This window comes from Xiphophorus hellerii, chromosome 22 (assembly GCF_003331165.1).
Source record: "Xiphophorus hellerii strain 12219 chromosome 22, Xiphophorus_hellerii-4.1, whole genome shotgun sequence".
NCBI classification, from domain to species: Eukaryota; Metazoa; Chordata; class Actinopteri; order Cyprinodontiformes; family Poeciliidae; genus Xiphophorus; species Xiphophorus hellerii.
Genome location: NC_045693.1, coordinates 23740014 through 23761776, shown reverse-complemented (window position 1 = coordinate 23761776; position 21763 = coordinate 23740014). Strand labels below are relative to the sequence as shown.

General features: G+C 39.1%; 3 protein-coding genes across 4 annotated transcripts; 1 reads left to right on the top strand and 2 right to left on the bottom strand.

The window, feature by feature from the left end:
* The first annotated feature begins 1336 nt into the window (after positions 1–1336).
* Positions 1337–12763, top strand: ddx43 (DEAD (Asp-Glu-Ala-Asp) box polypeptide 43). 2 transcript variants are annotated; one of them, XM_032553071.1, is made up of 17 exons: positions 1337–1705; positions 1931–1986; positions 2483–2600; positions 3146–3337; positions 3567–3648; positions 4339–4498; positions 6678–6796; positions 6888–6998; positions 7072–7213; positions 7400–7500; positions 7849–7936; positions 8034–8161; positions 8263–8372; positions 9524–9662; positions 9750–9837; positions 10110–10273; positions 11410–12763. In XM_032553071.1, exons 1-16 carry the CDS (start codon positions 1378–1380, stop codon positions 10260–10262), a joined length of 2115 nt encoding a protein of 704 aa, XP_032408962.1. In that variant the 5' UTR covers positions 1337–1377; the 3' UTR covers positions 10263–10273; positions 11410–12763. The 2 variants fall into 2 exon arrangements, with proteins under 2 accessions (XP_032408962.1, XP_032408961.1); XM_032553070.1 differs by having other exon boundaries at positions 10110–12710.
* cgasa (cyclic GMP-AMP synthase a) lies at positions 12655–16252 on the bottom strand. The gene is made up of 5 exons (XM_032553072.1): positions 15344–16252; positions 15017–15230; positions 14558–14815; positions 14256–14355; positions 12655–14005 (listed from the first exon to the last, which is right to left on the bottom strand). The coding sequence occupies exons 1-5, from the start codon at positions 16145–16147 to the stop codon at positions 13666–13668; spliced, it is 1716 nt and encodes a 571-aa protein (XP_032408963.1). The 5' UTR covers positions 16148–16252; the 3' UTR covers positions 12655–13665.
* A 575-nt stretch (positions 16253–16827) lies between these two features.
* On the bottom strand, positions 16828–21608 carry eef1a1a (eukaryotic translation elongation factor 1 alpha 1a). The gene is made up of 8 exons (XM_032553074.1): positions 21487–21608; positions 19515–19697; positions 19206–19385; positions 18742–19038; positions 18318–18468; positions 17897–18153; positions 17348–17582; positions 16828–17209 (listed from the first exon to the last, which is right to left on the bottom strand). The coding sequence occupies exons 2-8, from the start codon at positions 19656–19658 to the stop codon at positions 17085–17087; spliced, it is 1389 nt and encodes a 462-aa protein (XP_032408965.1). The 5' UTR covers positions 19659–19697; positions 21487–21608; the 3' UTR covers positions 16828–17084.
* Positions 21609–21763: the final 155 nt, after the last annotated feature.

Below are 21763 nucleotides of genomic sequence, written 5' to 3'. Positions count from 1 at the left end.
TTGGAGCTATTTATTCTTTATTTCTTTATCCATTTGAGTTGTGTTAGTTTATTCTTAAATTTCTAGTTTTTGTATTATTTGCAGAGTTTATTTGCAGGTTAATAATGGTTGATTCTATTTATCTTTTGTTTTATTATTTGTTCTTATTTATTTGTTTTCTAAGACAGGAAGTAAGGTGGATCGATCCACTTTCTATAAGTGTAGGGGCCTGGTAAAGGACCAGCAGGCATTTGGGTTTGGGGCCTATGGTTTTTACCAGAGCGACAGAAGTAGACAGGAGAACAAAGGAAAGTTTGAATGTTGTAAATTTTAAGGAAAATAAAAGCAACCAAGACAATCAACAAGTTTGGACATTAAACTTCTTTTGCCTGCGTGAAGAATCTTGACCCCAGTGCCTTATAGTGGCTGATCGAACTTTTATTGGATATTTGGTTTGACAAACAATCGCCACTACACTTACAATAATATGTAGGTTACCAAACTATTTCCTAGTCTTCAAAGAATCATTAAGAAACTTACCCCAAAGTTGGCTTTAGCAGTGACACTATGACTTTCTGGGAACCATCAGGAAACATTCACTAGGTGCTTGAAAAGATATCTACAACTTCCACAATATAATCTAGTCTTCAGGAAAGGTTTTCCAGAGACGAACAACTTTCACATCATAACCTTGACAGAACCTTCAAAGAACATCCCTTATGGTTGGTCTTTATGATTATTTTCACAGCACATATATTTCCTAAACATAAAAAAGGTACACAACCTTTAGTGAACCCAGGGTAGCCCTAAGGGAACATCCCCCTTCACGTGTTCTTGAACGTTATGTGGACCTTTTCTTTAGAGAACCTTTGGGGAACATTTCTCAAAAGGTTACCTGAAAAGTAACCATAACTTTCACAATGCAACTTTCCCTGAACGTTTTTAGTTTAGTTTCAACAGCAGCAGAGCTTTCTGGCAGCTGGCAGGGAACTTTCCCCAGAGTCCACAGGACCTTTCAGTGATTTTAATGCAATGTATTATGGATTAATGCAATAAATAAATAAATAAATACATAAATTTGAGAGCACGATTCTAATGAAGTTAAATTATTTTGTTCCTGAAGTGAAATCGAACGCCTTATTGCAACTATCAATCCTAATCATCAAATCAAATTTCGTTCAAAAACACCGCAAAAAACACACCACGCATTATTCATTTAATTTAAAAGACGATATACTACAGGCAAATACTTCTTCCACATTTATAATCTTATAAAATACACAAAATTACACACCCGCAAAACATAAACGTATATTTAACTGGTTCCTGCCCAGACAGGAAGTGAAAAAGAGATTTCTTTGACACTTCAGGGCTGACGGTGGCGCAGCAGAATTTAAAATGTCGGACTGGGAGGACGAGTACGACGAGTGCGGTGTCGCCATTGAGAAACCTACCCCTAACCTATCTGCGACTAACAACACATTATTGGGAAAAGATAGCCAAGGACATGGAAGCGTTTATTCCGGTATAAAAACTCAAACCTGGTTTAGAGAACCGAGCGAGGCGAGAGTTGAGTCCCGCCGAGATGCGTTTGAGTTCAGGAGCCGAAGAGGTGAAACAGACCGCGGCGAGGGGCCTGAAGTCCGGCGGAGAGGGAGCGAAATGTCCGACGGATCCCAACCTCTTACTTTCAAAGTGGAAAATATGTCCATTGGAAGGATAATTGGTAAGCTTCAAACCTGAAGTCGGTTTAAAACAGACGTTGCTATTTGGTCTGCTAGCTATGCTAAGTTAATTACTTGCTACCGTTTTAGCTCCTTTCCCCGTTTAAATATTCGCCGTTCCTTAAGCGGCTAATTTCATTAGAACCGGGCAAAAACACTTTTTAAATGTTTTATTTGTATTTTTGAAGTTTGGCTTGTTGATGTTTAACATTGAACTGTGTTCACAGGTCGCGGCGGAGCTAAAATACGTGAACTTGAAGAGAGCAGCGGTGCTCGGATCAAGGCAAGTGCTAACAGGAAGCGAGTGGGACGCCATTTGCAGCTGGAAACGCTTTGGGGTTGAATTATAACTACTTATTGCATAAGTTACAAAAAATAGGTTCCCGTTTATTAAGGACGTTTTTGTTTTAGTCTTAATTTTGGAGTAACTAGAACCTGTTTATCCATGGGTTAGAAAACCATTTGCTTTTGTATCAAACCCTCGGATGTTATTATCGATATATTATTGAAAACAATAACTTACAGATTATCAGTCTCAGTTGTACAAACATTCAGCTAAACACAAATCAAAAATGGTTTAGTTGGAACAAAAGTGAGGCACCAATATTTTTCCCCAACAGGACGGAAATGAACGTGTATTTAAACAGCAGCTGCACACTTACAAGTTATTCTGTGTTCCTGAATCCTTTATTTAAAATGTAACTTTAAGACACAGTTGGGAGCATGTTTTAGGATATTTCCAGTGTAAAATGTAAATATTTTTTGTTTTGTTTTTAAAGATTACGAGGGGAGACTATGATGGAGACGTGGCCATCTCTGGTTCGTCCGCTGCTCAGGAAAAGGCCAGAGAACTGATTGAAGACCTGATTTTAGGCATCTCTTCTCAGTTTATTTACGGTACGTATTAGTCTTTGTTGGAAGTGGTGAATTTTACTTTTACTGGGGAAAACTAACTCATAAGGCTTCAAGCTGGAGCTTTAAACAATATTTCATACTAAACTATGGTAATTAAATAAAAATATAAAAACAAGTAAAAAAAAAACTATTATCTACTACAAATAAAGTGTTTCTCTCTTGTGAATTGACAGTGAATTACTTCTGGCAATTTTGCATGGGTGAACAAAAAAGCGGTATATATCTGAGCCCACAAGACCAGGAGTTAAAAGGCTTATTTTTCTACAATATAATATGTGTTAATCAGTGTGTTACTCTGTTTAATACACCTAATCTATTTCCCTTTGCCTTCATTCTTCTCGTTGAAAAAATTTGATTAATTGCATTGAGAGGCCAATTAACCGGATCCATAATTTGTAGATTCGGAGGATGTGCAAAGAAAGACTCCAAAAAAGTACTACTTTCTGGTCAAACACTGAGTTTCCTTTTCCTGCTGCTGTTGGTCAGTACGCTTTCTTCAAGTTGTTGCTGCTGCGTCCTGTTCTTAGCTCCAGCTAGAGATCTGTACAGTGATGTGGAAAGTTTCGAAGGAAGATCGGGTACAGGAGGGATAAACAGGAACAACTCCGCCTGGTCGAAGGAGGCGCCGCAGGCTGCAAGTGACGGCCCGACCTCTTCAGCCATCGACTGGAACGACATCCGACAAAACAGGAAAAAATTCGAGGAGCTGAAGTGGAAAGGTGGGGCAGCTGATTCACGCTGAGTTCAGTCAGTAATTCGTTTTATTGCTGAATTGCTTTGGCGTTATGTTCCTAAGTGTAAATAATGATTCCAGTGAAAACAAAATATATTTGTCGGAATTATTTTTCTGATAAATATTTTTTTTGTGTGTAGTTGTTTGTTCTTTTCATATCTGTGTCATCCACGAGTTTAATCTTACTCCTGTTGATATTCTCAAACTTTTCTCAGAACTCCCACCACTGAAGAAGAACTTTTACACAGAAGCAGTGAGTGTGTCAATGCTCACACCTGACGAAGTCGCTGCGTGGAGGTAACTTTTTTTTTTTTTTTTTTTTTTTACATCCTTTTTTTACATCCTTTTATTATAGATAAAAATCCAATGTTACTCTCAAACACTGAAGCTTCCACTAGATTCTTGTTTTATTTTCAGACTTAAACTGTTATCGGTGACCAAAACTAATAATATTGTATTTAATGAGCAGCAATTTTAAGAAGTGTACTGCTGTAGTCTTACAACTACAGCAGGCAAAATACTTTTTCTTGTCTGCTGAAATGGACAGGCTGACACCCACGCAAGGCATTCAGTCATCTTTAATTGTCTACCTCCTAAACCGGAACCACACCTCATAAAAACATGAACTGCAGGAACTCCTCTTTCAGAGTTGGTATGAGAGCCGTAGGGCAGATGTTTGTGTCTATCCTCTTCTCTGCTGATTTCCCCTGACTTTTGCTAATACTGGTACTTCACAGAAAAAGTTGCCTGTGGGGAATTTTGAAAAAATTACAATCAAGAGTACCAAACAACAGAGGCTTAATATTTTTTGCACTATTAGTAAAGTTACTTGCCTTCTTGTCAGTTTTGAGTTTTCTGATCAAGTCCTAAACACTGGATAATAAAAGTATTTAACACCGAAAACAATTTGCCTGCTTCCTCTTTAAATACAATAAGCCAACTCTGACCAATTTGTGATATAAAACTATTTTCCCCCTATTTTTACAGGAAGGAAAATAACAATATATTTGTAGATGACATAAAGGAGGAGGGAGAGAAGCGAACCATTCCTAATCCCTGTCGCACGTTTCTGGAGGCGTTCCAACCTTATCCAGAGATTATGGAAAATATTGATCGTGTTGGTTTTGTCAAGCCAACCCCCATCCAGGTATTATCGAAGCACTTACACAATTTCATGAAATAACATGTTTTCAAATATCTTTTTTTTTTTTTTTTTTTTTTAACACAAATCCAATTTTTAGAACAAAATGAAATATTCTCATCAGCAGATGAAACAAACCTTACAGCGGTGCTCTCAGACGATCTAACGTTGAAGCGTTTTTTTCTGTTTTGGAGCGTTAAGCGAAGCTTGGACTCGATGCAAATGGCCCTGTACTTTCATCAATAATGAAATAATGAAATACATGTGTGGCCAGGTGCAGCAATGAGAATCCCCAGGAGCAATTTAGTTTTGAAAATACTCTATGGTGGCATTGTTGGGAATCCTTATCTATTTTAGGCCCATTTATAAAATTCATATCTGTAATCCCCCTCAGAAGAAATGAAAGTGCTTGAATGGCACTAAGAACAGGAAGAATTTTTTTTTTTTTCTTGTATGTAGAAAGTACATCTGTTATTGTCGAAAAGTGAAACCAAATTCTTGTGTGTGAAGCACCACTAAATACTTTCCATTTCCTCTTGACAAAGCATGAGATATTCAGACTTCACAATATTTCTTCCTCTATTCTGACGTGCTGAAGTTGCTCTTTTTAAGTTTCTCTAAACATCAAAGGTGGATGTCTTTCCTCTTCTCTCCTTGTTTGCATCGTCTAATGATCTCTGTGACTTTACAATATGATCTGGTTTTTAAATTTTTTTTATTTTTGAGAAGTAAATGTCTAAATATTTAGACATTTATATTTACTGCCACCCAGTAAATATTTCTTAAACCCTCTCATCAAGGTATCCATGCATCTGTAAAAATTGATGCATTTAGACATAAATATAAGCTTAGCTTTTTTGCATCTGTTATGCATAAATGCAAATGTATCATTAGTTGAATGGACAATGTTTGTTTTTGCCTCTGGGTCACTTCTGTTGCCAGCCCACGAAAGTTAGCAGGATCTGCCACTCATCCCCTGAATTTGTAGTTCTTTCCGTAAAGCTTAATTCAAGTTGACATTAAAAATGTCTCAAGTTTTAAATTTGACCTGCAGATAGCCTGATTATGTTCATGTTTTGTCAAATTTTTATATGGATGTAGGGGCAAGTTAAACTGCATTGTCAACTTGTTAAGTTCTCCTTTTATTTCACAATAACAGGAGTGGGGAGATTTAATGGGATTGAAGTAGATGTTTAGATAACTATATTGTGCTGGTACAGCAACTAGAAGCTGCTGTACCAGTGTTGGGCTAACCGTAAAGCACTAATCATTAACATTATTTACGCTGAAGCACTAAGTTTGTTATTGCACATCTTATCTGCACAGGTGAGCTTGTGCAAGTGATTCTTCTGAGCAGACCTTCCACTCGTTGTTTCAGTCTTATAAAGCCTAACTCTGTTGCTGATTTTACTGCACCACATCAGAAGTACCAACAAAAAGTCTCAAAACATTTTATATGTGTAAATTTTTTCATTTAATTAGCCTCCCTGGTTGTTGGTTCATGCAAGTGATTTTCTTTTGGAAAAAAAATAAGTAAAAGAGAATAGAGCATGTGGAGAGGAAACGGAACTCTCTTCACCCACTTGAAAATAAAAGCATGACTATAAATGTTTACCTACTTGAACTCTCAACTTCCTGTGTGCCTGTGTCATAAAATATTCTTTCTATAATTAGTGAAACCATGAGTCAATCGGAGAAATGCGCTTTTGTCTTTTAGATATTTATTTAGAAAATCAAAGTAATAGCAAAATCATTTATTCTCAGAGATCAGGCTGGAGAGAGAAGTAGAGAAGGAAGAAAATGAAGAAGTAGTGAAACTTGACACAATTCTCTTTAATATCTTCAGTCACGTAAACGGCACCTCCCTTCCAGCTCCCTCATCTCAGGGAGTCTTTTTCTCAGGCTTCTTACAAAGAAACACCTGAACCAAAACCCGGTTCAAAGGAGTTCCGCTAAAGTTTCAGCAGCTTCCGTTTTTCCCAGTAATTAAGCCAAAGTTTCTTTTTTCTCAACCGAACATGACCAAACTCTGGTCCTTTCATTAAGTTCAAATGAGGACTATTAGGATTTAAATGCCGTTTAAGAACCAACTGTACGCCTGTGTGCATTTTGAAATTACTTAATTTGATAAAAGTGCAGCTTGTATAAGTACGGTTGATGGCCTGCTGCATGATCTGTTGACCAGTCTCAGGCCTGGCCGGTGCTGCTCATCGGGGAGGACCTGATAGCGATTGCTCAGACAGGAACAGGGAAAACTCTGGCCTACCTCCTGCCAGGCTTCATTCATATGGACGGACAACCTGTGTGAGTTCAGAACTTTTTGCTTTTATGAAAATGATCATGTGGATTTTTTTGTGCTTTTATTAAAACCCTTCTGTTTTCGTTTCAACAATAGACTCAGAGCTGAAAGGGGGGGCCCAGGCATGTTGGTGCTGACCCCTACCAGAGAACTTGCTCTACAGATTGAAGCAGAGTGCAGCAAGTACAGCTTCAAAGGATACAAAAGGTAATCTGTGATAAAGGATCAGTTACTTGTGATTTGATAGAATCACCATGTCCTCCTTTTCCTCGGCTCTTAGCATCTGTGTCTACGGAGGGGGAGACAGAAGAGGACAGATCAACCTGGTGAAGAGCGGCGTAGACATCGTGATCGCTACACCTGGCCGACTCAATGACTTGCAGATGAACAATCTCATCAATCTACGCTCCATCACCTACTTGGTCAGTTTTAATTGCTTTTTTTCCCAACATTTCCAGTACAGAATGCAGCGGCCTCTTTCTTTTTGATTTTTTTTTTTTTATTTTTTAAAAAGAACCTGAAAATGTTTAAATCTTAACTTTCATCTACTTTTATATGCCGTTTGGAAAAGTTTTGATACTGAAGTGATTGTTGGGGTGGGGGGGAAGGTGCTGGACGAGGCTGACCGCATGCTCGATATGGGCTTCGAACCGCAGATTCTGAAGATTCTGCTGGACATCCGTCCAGACCGGCAGACTGTCATGACCAGGTATACCTCAGTTTTTAATCATAGTAGGGAGATTAGTACTTAATCCAATGATAAGAAGTTATCATTGGAGTTGGCCAAAATAGCTTTCCTGGAGTAATCTGTGTTTATGAACATAAAAATGTTTCATCATGGCTGAAAAGAAGTTGGATTTTGAGAAGCATCAGATATCATTTAGTCAGACATTTAAGGATGTTTCTAACAAAAGTAATGTAAAGAATCCTCTCACTGCTTATTCTTAGCTAACTGTAAATATTCTTCCTGGTGTTTTAGTTTCCTTCCCAAGAATATATCAAATGTATGATGTAAAAAACTAAAAACTGAACTGCTATTGTTGGCTTCATATTTCAGTGCCACCTGGCCCACAGGTGTAAGAAGATTGGCTAAATCCTATTTAAAGAATCCCATGATGGTTTATGTGGGAACTCTGGACTTGGCTGTAAGAGGAAGTGAAAGCATTCTGTTTGTACTTCACTTTTATTTCTTCTTTTGTTTCCCCATGCTTCATGCTTTGTGTTTCTCCATCTGTGCATCAGGCAGTTAACACAGTGCAGCAGACCCTAGAAATTGTTAAGGAGGAGGAGAAAAAGATGTTTGTTTTTGACTTCATCAGGAACATGCAACCCCAGGATAAAGTCTTAATCTTTGTGGGAAAGAAGATTACGTGAGTGAGGAGATGGCCATTGCTTTTAAAGATGACCCATACCTACTGTTAGAACCTGCACCTACTGTGTGCCCTCTGTGTTTGTGTTTCTGTGAAACCAGTGCAGATGACCTGTCGAGTGACATGTCTCTGCAAGGTATTGCTGTGCAGTGTCTCCATGGAGACCGCGAACAAAGCTCCCGGGAAGAGGCTCTCCAGGACTTTAAGGACAGTATGTCAGAAAAACGTCATTTACTAATTTTCAACACTTAAAAGTCCTGAATTTGTTTGATTAAAATGCCTTAAATTAATTTTAAACAATGTCCGTTGGCCTTAAATATGTTAATTACTGGTCTTAAACTAGTCTTAAAAAAACGACTTTTTTTTTAACGGGACTTTCTGTCAGGTAAAAGTTTGAGTCGCACATGGGCACCTTCATTGCATTCTGTGATTCAATTATTACAATCACAAAAATCAGTAGTTATCTGCTAATTCTAGCCTTTCCTTTTTTGCTTTTTCATGGGCACAAAGCTGAGTTCACAGTGTTTGCTATGCTTAATTGTAATTCTGCAAGTTCTCTCAAACATCTCCTATATTTATAGGCTTTTTTTCTGACGTAAATTTCATTCAAGGTGGCACTTAATAGGTCTGAAATCAGACGTATTTTAAATAGATTTGATATTGATAAATACGCTGTTAAATAAGACGTCCCCCCCCCCAACCAGTTATTTCTGAAAGCAATTTGTTGCACTAGATTTCATTTAGTGCCAGTGTTTCCCAAACCTGTCCTGCATGTTGTAGATGTTTCCCTGCTTTAATGCACCTGATTCAGCTCATTGCAGTTCAGCAATTGCCTGTTAATCTGCCATCAATTGAAACCAGCTTGGCTGAAGCAAGGAAACGCCTTAAACGTGTAGGGCAGTGTGCCTTGAAGACCAGGGTTGGGGAAACACTGATTTTGGGAGGTCAAAGTAATGGGGCATAATACAAATAAATGCCACAATATTTAGGTTTTTACTTGGAAAAGGCATGTACCATTTCCTTCCACTTCCCAATTAAAGAATTGCTAGCCTACCACATCAATTAACAGAAAAAACATTGAATTTTGCTAGACTTTGCTTTGGGTTTATTTACCCAGAATGCCCTGTGTTATAGTCCGCTTCCTGCTTTTGGAGTGGTTTCCACTCCAATCCGCTTGGAATTTACATAAAAATTCAAACTTCACCAGAATGAGCTTTTTTTGTTCCCCGTCAGAGTTTGATTGCACATTCAGACCTCCCCAAACAAACCGGACTTTCTAGGCAAACAAACCAGAGTTCAATTAAAGCGGACTAAACAGGGCTGCTGTTAATACACACTTAGTGTATGTGTTCACTTTTCTAGGTCGGGTTCGCATACTGGTCGCCACAGATCTGGCATCCAGAGGGTTGGATGTCCATGACATCACGCATGTTTTTAACTATGACTTCCCAAGAAACATCGAAGAGTACGTCCATCGTGTGGGTCGAACAGGCCGAGCAGGGTAAGAGATTGACGGTATTAACCATCTGCATGTGTAACCTTTGGCTTACTCTGGGTTAGTTGTGACGCGGATGCATTTTTATTCCAGACGATCCGGTGCAGCCATTACTCTGTTAACTAGAGATAACTGGAGGATGGCCTCAGAGCTGATTTCTATCCTGGAGAGAGCAGGACAAGTAAATACTTGCAAATTGTTTATCAGAAGGTTTAAATGGAAAATATCAATACTGAAAAGTGTTGCACTAAACATTGACCAATAAATGTATGTATTTCAGTCAAAAAATTAAGATTATTCAATGATATTGATATAACTGACTTGTAATTATATGAAATCTAAATTGTATATGCAACATTTAAGGGAGGGCATTAACATTGCTGACATTTGGTGTAGTACCTGAATGTGTAAATGTTGGGCAGTAACCCATATTACATAAGAATGTTTTTTCAGGACGTCCCAGAAGACTTGGTGCTGATGGCAGAGAGATACGAGAAGCACAAGATGGAGAGAGAGATGTATTCTCCAAGAGGACATGGATGGGGTGGAAGAGGAGGCGGTGGACGGAGAGACGGCAAAGACAGAAGCCAAAACTGGCGATTCTAATCTCTGGAGATGTAAGTTTGCACACTCTCTAAAGCTCAGATCCAGTTGTCGAGAGCAACCATCCTGCAACTTTCAGCTGCTTCCCTACTCCAAGACGCATGAATCAAATGAATGGCTTGTTCCCAGGCCTGTTCAGAGCTGATCCCAGTCTGTTGGAGTAAAGATTCATCTGAAAGTTGCAAGACGGTATCTCTCGAGGACTGCACATGAACACCCCTGCTCTAAAACAAGCGTGTGAATAGGATTGTGTAGTTTTACGATATTTATCGATATTTTTTTTCCTCAAAAAGTATCGCTTTTTCATCCGTGAGTATCTATACAAAGAATGATAGGCTACTTAAAACCGTACTTTGAGTTTTATGTCAGATCCATATGAATGAAATGACAGCTATCACACATTATGTTTTTTACCCAGTTGCACATGTACATTAAAAAATGACATGTAATGAAACAACCAGTTAAATTAATTAAATAATGAAATGAAATAGACAAATTACCTTTTCTGCATAGCCAAATACACAAAGCCACACAATTAACATTTAAACAAAACAAATGTATAACAAAAACATTTATTACACCAGCAGTTCAATTAACTCAGTCCAAGTCTATGGAACAGTCACAAAATGTCACCAAAATCACTCTATCCCTCTAAATTTTTCAGAAAATCGTGTATTGAATTATATAATTTGCCAAGTATCGTGATGAATATCGTATCGCAAGCAGAAAAATCCCGTATTGTATCGTTAAGATTAGTGTATTGCTACAGCCCTACATGTGAATATCGCAGTAAGGCTGGAGCTGCACCAAAATGAAAACAATTTTTGGGAAGTGTTTGTAATTTAAAGCTAACCTTCACATAAAAGTGTGTGCAAACATCATCACATCCTCTCTAACAACACTTAATGCTCTGTTGAGAGTCTTAGCAACCACTAGGCTCTTTTAATACTTTTATCAGGAAAGCAAACTAACTTTATGTGGAAGAATTTTATACGCAAGAGGAAAATACACCGTCAGGCAGCACTAAATGATTAAGATTGGTGAATGTCAATAAAAATGTGACTTAAACTACTAGTATAAACAGAAAATAATGAAATTGTATTTTTGTGTTAGTTTGGAAATGACATTTTGTTTTATTTTTCTTTCTCAGCAGGTTGGAATACAGTCTAAAGCTGGCTGTAATTTCTTTTGATTGTACATAAGTTTTTATTTTTTTGCGTAAAATTAATTTTTAAGAAAAACATGTTTTGTTTTCCAGGTAGACATCATTATTGTTTTTCATGGAAGTTTAAAGGTTAACAGAATGCACTGTTCTTAGTCCAGTGTTTGTTTTTTCTGTGTCATCAGCCTTGTTTATATAGACTGAATATGTGTGGGGGGTTTTGGGGGGAAACGTGTTAAATAAATTCTGTTTTTGAAGAGACATCCGGTCCAGTGTGCATCTTTATTAAGTTGTTCAAGAAAAAAAAAAAACTCAATTTAAGGTTGAGGTTTTCTGTAATTGTAAAAGAAATAAAAGAAATTTCATTTCTATTGCTTCCTGTCTTCCCACTGTATCAATACACCTTCAAAACCATTACTATTCTCCCAACCCTGCCAGTGATCTTTTCTTCACTGATAACCACGGCAAGAAGGCCCTGGTGCAATGAATGTATAGATATAAATGCCTTCCAACACTCTTATGTAACGTAAAGCAGTAAATGCTGTGATGTTGAAGAGTGACGTCTAGATACAGTCCTCCTGAGAGACCAGCATGGTCATGCTGACTAAATTTGAAAAGACTGAAGAAGCAAAGCAAATTAACTCTAAACTCAAAAGTAAGATTTTAGTTGACTCTTAATCACAGCATGAAGGCTCTTGTGCAGTGGATAGAGTAACTAATTATGTAATTGCCTTCCAACACTTTTATGCAAGTCAAGCACTAAATGCTGTGATCATAAAGTCGCTGAATGTTATGCCATAAAATTCAGTGATTCAGTGGCTGTGATGATTGTCTTGTATGAGTATTTCCTCACTTCCTTATAAATTACCATAAGACCAAGAAAGCTGTAAGTTTCTGTTTTGCTAATTTATTTAACCTGTTAGGCAGGCACATTTTATTCCAGTACATGCTTATTTAACATTTATGCAACTGATGTCATATAAAGCAGAGTTATCTTTGTGGATTGGACATCTTTAACTTTAGATTATAATTTCTGTAAGGTCTTATGAGAACTGCTGTGTGCTAGTCGCCTTCTGTCAGGATTCAAACCGAAATCTCTTACAAATGACAGATTTATTCCCCTTCCCCTGCAGGTTGGATTACATATGGACACCCAGTAATGCCCACAATCACAACATGAGCCACATGTCAAAGAAACCACTTTAGTTCAGTTCTTTTTTTTTTTTTTTTTTTACTTTATTTTAATCAAAATTTTATAATCTTGCAAAGCAAAAAACAGACATTAAACAGCATAAAGAACTGATGGGTCACTAAGGGAAGGAGACAGTGATGCATTGCAAAACAAAAAAAAGTAAAAACTGAGTTCTGAATAACAATGAACAAAACTTATGGAGATTGGGCCAAAGTTCAGTTTCACATTTGAAGAAAATTGTATTCCCAGAACACTTAAATCGAATGACACAGTTTATAACTCAAAATATGAGATTGTTTTATGCCACCCAAATAAAATCTTGCAGTTAGGCGTCAGTATTATAATCACAAAACATGCAAATTTTTACATCGCAAAATGTTTATTTGGGTTCATTTTTTAAAAACTAATCAATGCCAATCATTGCATTGCTGAAATATCAGTCACAAAATGACTCTTTTCCCCCTCTAGTTTTATAATTAGTGTAACTGGTATTTTGTTAACATTAAACAAATAAGCACAATGGATTATATAAGAAGATATAAAAGAGAACAAACATAACTTTTCTCATACAAAAAACAGAGACTTTGCAACATCCAATTTCACCTTATATGAACAAGGTATGACTGAGACGATGCCACCAAGGACCTGAGTGTGATTGTGTTGATAGGACAACTAACGCTTGTACAACAGATTTTGTTGGGGCCATTGCAGTAGGTTAGTCTGCTGATTATAAATATATTTCATTCAAATGCTAATAAACCCTCGAACCTTTGTAATATTAAAAGTATATCTATATAACGTAAAAATATATACTTACATTTACAATTACAGTAGTGTGTTTCTTAAAAGGAAGACAATGTTGAATTAGTGGAAGCAATAGATCCAACTTTATTTCTTTAAATATTTTATATATATATATATTTAAAATAATTTATAGTTTGTTTTACAGGGGAAAAAACCCCTGTAAAATCTTTCTCACGTCAGTGAAATTAATTTGACATGAACGCTGAGCTTGGGATCAGAATTCCCCAATCTAACGCTTAATATGGATTTTAAAGATCTCTCTCAAAGATGGGGAAGTCGTTTTCTCGTTGCTCCTTGACGCAGTCTGCCAAATGCTTGCAGAGGGATTTCCCCGGACCAGAGAGAAGGTTCTGACTGGGGATGAAGAAGTTGTTGAGTTCGCCACGTCTCAGGTGGCTTTCGAAGTCCTGTAGGAGCAGGCCGAAGCACCGATTGAGATCTGACGCTGCCCAGTCGCCGTCTCTGGTTCTGGAGCAGCAGGCGTGGAGGAGCGTCGTCTTGGCATGGTAGGAGCAGAACTTGGCGAATGAAGAGTTGCTTTCCTTCAGCAGATGCAGGAGATGCTTGAGGAGCTTCAGACAGTCTTTTCTGGATAAAAAAAAAAAAAAAAGACTTGAATAAATACACTTGAGAATTGATAAAGAACTGAAAAACGTTTTGAGGTTATGAATCCCACATGATAAAATTGTTTTATCAGAGTGTCTGGCCTTTCCATCGAAAGAAATCTGGTTATATCTTTTGCCGAGGTTGTGTTTATTTCTGTAATTATGTTCATGATGCCATTAAAAAAAACTATTTAGTGTTTGCAAAAAAAAAAAAAATGTGTAAGCAGTCTTGCCTGCAGCAGCTTGCTCCCTCTCTTTCACAGCATGTCTTCTCCGATCCATGTTTCTTTATAATATCCTTCTCGATGTGAGAAAATGAAACCCGCCAGACATCTGTGATGGAAAGACAAAACCATCCATTAGCTGCAGTGTAAGCCTTGCCTAGTAAGATAACATGTACATTCTTTAGCTGAATCTATCTCCGACTGATCTTAGCATTTACCTTTTTTTGTAAATAATCTTGTATTAGACATTCCTAAACCTCTTTTCAGTCTGCGAACAGTTGGATAATTCAGTTCTGTAAAGTTGCACTCACCTTTGTTAAGAACGCCATCGTTTTCCACGTTGCCTCTACCTTCGTATTTTGGCACAAGGTAGTAAGGTTTCCGTTTGTACTCCTGTTTCACTTTAGTCCCAAGCCACTGGTCAATTTTCAGACCATTCCTGGTAAAAGATGGCCAGCTCGATTTCACTTTGAGACAGAGAACAACATCGAGGGAAATGATGACTGAGCCCACTTTGTGGGTCAAGGTCACTGCAGGGCAGCCTCCTTTTTTTTTCTCAATCGTCCATGCTAAAGCAAGAAAGAGAGTTTTCATTACAAATGTATGACTGGTTTATATTCACCTCGCCCCCCAAAGTACATGGAAATGTAATATTTTCATGAAATATTTGCCTTCTTATCACATGCCAAATCAAACAATTTCTGTAAGATATTTGTTTGATTAAGTTAATTGGACATAAAAAGCAACAAAGCAACAAGTTGGGCACTAACCTGAAAATCCCTTGGCAAATTTCTTCACTTCTTTTCTGAACTCTTGAAGCATTTCACTTGCAGATAAAATGTCATTCGGCTGGAATTTCATTAAAGGGCTATTGCCACGTTTTAATGCCACGCTATAGAAGGCTCCGTTTTCCCCAAATGGTTCGATCTGAACTCGTTCAACCGGCATTGGAAGCATAACGTCAAACTCGTCAGGATCCGAGATCTGTGTGAACAAGAATGACATTCAGCATAAATAACTTAGCATTTATTAAAAAAAATGTTGTGCTGTGAAACACGTTCACTAAATTTGAGAAAATGTTAACAGTAGTACCTTACCTTAAGGTTTTCATAATAACTTCCCGTGCGCAGCGGTTCGTCTACTTCTTGAAAATATACGGTTTCCTTTTTTAAATGCGTAATTAGGTTTTCTATAAAATCATTCACAACTTTACTTGTATCCGATTTGTCCTTTACCCTAATCTTCAGTTTTCTTAAAGTAGACTGTAGGACAGAGTCCACTGAAACTGATCTCGTCTTCAGCATACGTGGCTTTATTTTGTCAGCATCTACTTTATCGTAGGACTTTTCAGCAGCCGTTTCTTTTTTCCCCCCTGAAGGTCTCTCTGTCTTTTTCTCCTCAAGTTGTGCACCTTCCATCTTTCCTGCAGCCTTGATACAGTGTGTTAGGGTCTCTGCCTTACCACCAGCTTTAGATTTAGTGGCCTTGAGAGAAACCTTTGCTGTCTCTGACCTCATTGCTGTAGCTTGTGATCCCAGGTCTCTATGCAAAGGAGGTGTTTTCACTGACTTGGACCTGCTGGGATAGGTTTTGGTTTTAGTCTTCTCCGGAGGCATTTGTTGTTCTCTGCTATGCTCCCTCGTCAAATGTTTGCCCTTTTCTTTAGTAGTTTCCTTCACAGACGGCTTCTCTTCGGCATGGTTTGGCTTCAGAGGATCCTCTTTCTTTTTCCTCCTGATGGTTTCCCGCCTCTCCTTTCTAGAGTCTGAGCATTGTGCCGAGTCAGGACTCTTTGCCTGACGAGATCTCTCTCTGCAACTCATAACGAGGAAATGAAAGCAATGAAACCGCGCTGCTGAAGATATACTAATGCCATGCTTCCTGTCACACGCCCCTACCATATTTGGTTGAATGCTCCCGAGCTCTTCCAGGTGCAGTTGTATTGAGTCATTTACTTACTCATAGACTAGATATCTTTTCATCGAGTGGATTTATGTGCATTTTCTCCATCATCATATAAAAAAAAGATGTTTTTATTCCTGTGACAACAGCTACATCTTGTGGCTATCAGCTTGAATTAAAGGACTTCCCTGACTTTCCAAATCCATAGGTTCAGATACAAACATAGTACTACCAGACAACAAAGTACTTTGGTTGAGAGATGTTTAATGTTGCAAAGAGGCTCATGCCATCTCACAATAAGGTGCAGTAGCTTATGCCAATTCAGTATTCCTCGGTGAAAGTGCAAAATTAGCAAAAAGCCAATCAAAGTGCTTCAGGAGTCAAAAAGAGAGGCTGTTTTGAGTCCCTTCAAGGACAGGCTTAAACTTTCTCTAAGTGGTATTTAAAGCTTAAATACAACAGATGTTCCACTAATACACTAAAACGGTTCTAGCTAACATGTTTAACTCTTGCTATTGGTTCACATTGAGCAGCAAGTAGGTGCGAACACTTAAAGCAGAACATGTAAGGAGACCCAGGACCATAACTCCAGACAGCTAAGATTTACAGTGTAAGTCTATTTGTTCAGTATCACAGAAAAGTATTACCATAAACCAAATTAACAGCTCACATTTAGTACCATGTTGGGGTTTTTGTTTGTTTAACTTCTTGTTACCACATGTTACACAATGGGAGTCTGGCCACTGAGATGGATTCCGGAGTATGGCAACATGGATTGAAGATCTAACATCTTTCTTTCCTTCGAATGCTTTTGCGATGCATTGTGATGATTAACCAGTCTTTGATTATTAAGTTGAAGTGGCCAATCACAAGATGGAGTTGGATGAGGGCTGTCCTGCCTTGGGAGACCTTGTGGTCGGCAGAGCAGCACAACATTCATTTGTTCCTCTGGGCCTTCTGAGCAGACTTGGTGATTTTACCAGTGGTAGACAATTTCTTCTCCACACCTTTTATCACTCCCACTGCCACGGTCTGACGCATGTCACGCACTGCAAAACGACCTGTGATGGAAATTCAAGAAAGAAAAAAAAATCAATGCAGAGCACAGCTTAACAGTGCTGTATTAGATACTTTTGAGGAGCCAAACGAGACTTTTGAGAGCTTTTCAAGTCATTCAAGCCCTTCCCAGTTGAACTTACCCAATGGAGGATACTCGGAGAAGCTCTCAACACACATAGGCTTGCCAGGAATCATATCAACGATGGCGGCATCTCCAGATTTGAGAGATTTGGGATTGTCTTCCAGCTTCTTGCCAGAGCGCCGGTCAATTTTTTCCTTGAGCTCTGCAAACTTGCAGGCGATATGAGCAGTGTGGCAGTCCAGCACAGGAGCATAACCAGCACTGATCTGCCCAGGATGGTTGAGGATAATAACCTACAAAGCAAAGTGGATGGTCTGTAAATAGGAAGCTTGCTTCCTGTTAGATTATGATTTTTTTTTTTTTTTTTTTTGCTGATTTAACAGTAGTTACATACAGTAGTGCTTTACTAATTTCCTTTGCAGTTTTATAGACTAAAGAAAGAACATCACACTGCCTATTACTGTGACTTAGTAATGGAAATATTTTCTTCAACCATATTTCAAAAATAACTTGATGATATAAATACTTCAGAAGAGATGGTCTTATGTTTCTACACATAGAAATGAGATGGTATTCATTTCTATAAAAGATCATTTGCAGTGTTTACCTGAGCAGTGAAGTTGGCAGCTTCCTGTGGAGGGTCGTTCTTGCTATCCCCAGCCACGTTGCCACGGCGAATGTCCTTCACTGACACATTCTTGACGTTGAAGCCCACGTTGTCGCCTGGGAGGGCCTCCGTCAGTGCCTCATGGTGCATCTCCACAGACTTCACCTCGGTGGTCACATTAACAGGCGCAAACGTCACAACCATGCCGGGTTTCAGTATTCCTGTTTCCACCCGACCCACAGGCACAGTTCCAATACCTGAGGAAAAGGAGGTCACACAATATGAGCATTGGTAGAAGACATTAACTGGTTCAGTTTCAGACTTAAAATAACATGCTGTCCTACAAGGAAACTGAATGCAGTGTTAAAAAAAAAATGCAATTCCATCTCATGTGCTCTATGTTCGTAAATGTGCTACATGCCTCCGATTTTGTAGACATCCTGCAAGGGAAGACGTAGAGGTTTGTCTGTTGGGCGGGTTGGGGGCTGAATAGCATCCAGAGCCTCCAATAGTGTGGTCCCTGATGCACTGCCATCCTTCCTGTTAATCTTCCACCCCTTAAACCATGTCATCTAGAAGATAAAAATGAAACAAATCTGAAAATTAACAGTTAAAAAAAACATTCACAAAACATCCTGTAGTATATTTTTTTATAAATTATCCCATAGAAAACTACATAAGCCAATTAATAAGTGTGAATTTATAGACGGTATAATATTCTAGTAATCAGTTGAGTACGCCTAACTTTTGCTGTGACAAGTTCTGTACGCCTGACGATAGTTTCTTCCCTGCTACTGCGGTGCTGTTGACCGTCATCGCTGGTTTGAGTTAAGTCAGACGCTTACGTTTGGGCTTGGCTCGAGCATGTTGTCTCCATTCCAACCAGAGATGGGCACGAAGGCGACAGTGTCTGGGTTGTAGCCAATCTTCTTGATGTAGGTGCTCACTTCCTTCACAATCTCCTCGTAGCGCTTCTGGCTGTAGTTTGGCTCGGTCGAGTCCATTTTGTTGATGCCCACAATCAGCTGCTTCACTCCGAGTGTGTATGCCAGGAGAGCGTGCTCCCGAGTTTGTCCGTTCTTGGAGATGCCGGCCTCGAACTCTCCTACGCCTGCCGCTACAATGAGCACGGCACAGTCAGCCTAAAGATGTACAAAAAAAAAAAAAAAAAGAGATGGCTATTATAAAACGATTACAAATGATCTTGAACATACACTCCAAGATGGCTTTTGAATACTACTTTAGGAACAATTATAAAAACAGATCCACTAATTCATTCAGAGTTGGCGTAATTACTCATTTTGCAGACCTGAGAGGTACCAGTGATCATGTTCTTGATGAAGTCCCTGTGGCCTGGAGCATCTATGATGGTAACATAGTACTTGCTGGTCTCAAACTTCCAAAGCGAGATGTCTATTGTAATGCCACGCTCCCTCTCTGCCTTTAACTTGTCGAGCACCCAGGCGTACTTGAATGAGCCCTTCCCCATCTGGAAGGAAAAAGAAATGTAATCAAGATTCTTTATTTTTTATTAAAAGTGACTATCTTAGGCGAGACTATTTCTAAGCCATCTACTTGCATCAAAGGGTTATTCTTTACTCGTACCCGTTTACTTTACCTCAGCAGCTTCTTTCTCGAACTTCTCAATAGTTCTCTTGTCGATGCCACCACACTTGTAGATGAGGTGTCCTGTAGTGGTGGACTTGCCAGAGTCCACATGGCCGATCACGACTATGTTGATGTGGAGCTTCTCCTTTCCCATGATGACGACAGTCGGGCAGAAGTCACTAGTCCGCTAAAGCTGTGGTTGAGTTATCGAGAACAGGAAATGGATGAACCAGACATTAGGAATGTACATTTGATATGTTCAAGTTAAAAAGTTAGTGTTTATTAGACACTCGTACTCATTATATCGTAATATGCAATTTAAGCGTTGGCTGGCTAATGAAAGAGTTTTTGATGCAGAAATGTTGTGACCTGCACAGACATAGAGAAGACTCTTTCCCAGTAGACACTCACTGACACCCTCCAAGTATATTAATGGAAAAGTTGCAAAGCCAGTGATGACTTGAGGAGCCTGGTACAAAGTCAACACAGTTGTCTTCAAGGCACCTCAAGCTAAAGGTGCCAATATCTGCTTTAATGAACATAGTATCGTGACTTTGTTTAACTGGCCAACAAACTTTCTGACCTAAACTTCACATAGAACCTTAATGTAATTTTTCCATCACAACCTATAGAGTATTGTAAAAGAAGATGAAAGACTCTTCAGATGAGCTGGAGGTCGCCGCTGAAGAAAGCCGGGAATCCTTAACACCTCAGTTCCTCTGTGCTGCATTTCAGTATTAAAAATCTTTTCATTCAGTCTTGTGTAAATCTAATTTTCTGTGAAGCTGCTTTTCATTAGCTGTAAACCAGAATGATTAAGATTACATGTAATTAACCCTTGGAATATCACTGATAAATCTTTAGGCTTCGTTTTAAAATTGGCAAAGTAAATCAACCTTTGCGTGATATGGTGACTTATTGAGATGTATTTGATTGGCAAAGCAGTTGATCGTAGGTATTTTAAGGGAGGATCCCAGCTAAATGTGCTTATATTTTCAGAAAAAAACAAACAAAAAAAAATGCTCAAAGGTTTAATAAATAATTTTTCAGAAATGATTCAAGATGCTGCTCCTCAGATGATTAAGGATCAGACCTCTAACCACTGAGACTGAACACAAGACGCCTCGCCCCTCCCACTCTCTGACCCTACATCCATCCAGACCCCTGCGCTCATCTTTACGCCTCAACTTGTCTTCAACACATCTGAGTGCATCAGCTGCCATCGCACAGACTCGGTACTTGCTCCCTTCCAAGCCACAATCCACCATTTTGTCAGATCCAACCCCCTGACAGTACAGCAGCCATTTCTCTGACACTGCAGAGCTCTGCATACAGGCTAATGCAGACCAGACATTAATAACTGCACGACTGTTTGCGTTAATCAAGTGAAACATTACAATTCCTCCTCGCTCGGGCAAAGTTTGGCATTTTAATTATCCATGCAGTTCGCCGTTGTCTGCATCCAATTTAAACGAGACGGGGCGGCTCGGGTGGTGACATGTGTCCTCACATGATCTCGTTCCAGACAGGTTGAAGTGGATCAGTCCCAGGATCAGCTGCCACTTGTGCGTTTTGGCTGATCTTTCATTAATAACGTCACAGCCACTGCCGCAGTGCGCATCGGCAGACAAAAGCTGCTCAAACTGCGGGGAAATCCCTAAAAAATAAAAATAAAAAAGCGCGGCCACTGCGGAAAAACTAACATCCGAGGGACTTGAGGGGAATTGCCAATCCTCCGCCATGTTCTGTCATCTGCTCGCTTGCGGACGACTGGGTGCGTATTAAATACCAGCAGCTTGTATTCTGCATCACATCTCGGGAGAAAAAAAACAAAACAAAAAAACCCAACCACACACACACACACACACCGGGATGCTGCTTTAAAAAGAGAGCGCTTCATAGAGATGTTTACATAGAGCTAAAACGAATCGTTCCTTCATGCGTGTTATTTTTGTTTTTTGTCTTGATGTGGTGCGTCGTACCTGAGAGCTGGCCGGTGTCACGTTGGCAGCAGGAGCGGAGAGGCTGCGGAGAGACAATGATCCGTTTATAGCTCTCAGGACAGGCGGGGGGTGTTGCGTAACTGCGCACAGCGAGCTCTGCTCAGCATCCCAACGAGGAAAACGGCTCGCAAACCGCTTTATAATAGAGCACAGCAACCTCAACAAGCCGCTATCAGCTTCATTCCTGCCGCAACACCATCTTGAAAGCAGCGTCTGCCATTAAGTGGAGAAAAATGGGATTTTAGATTTTTTTTTT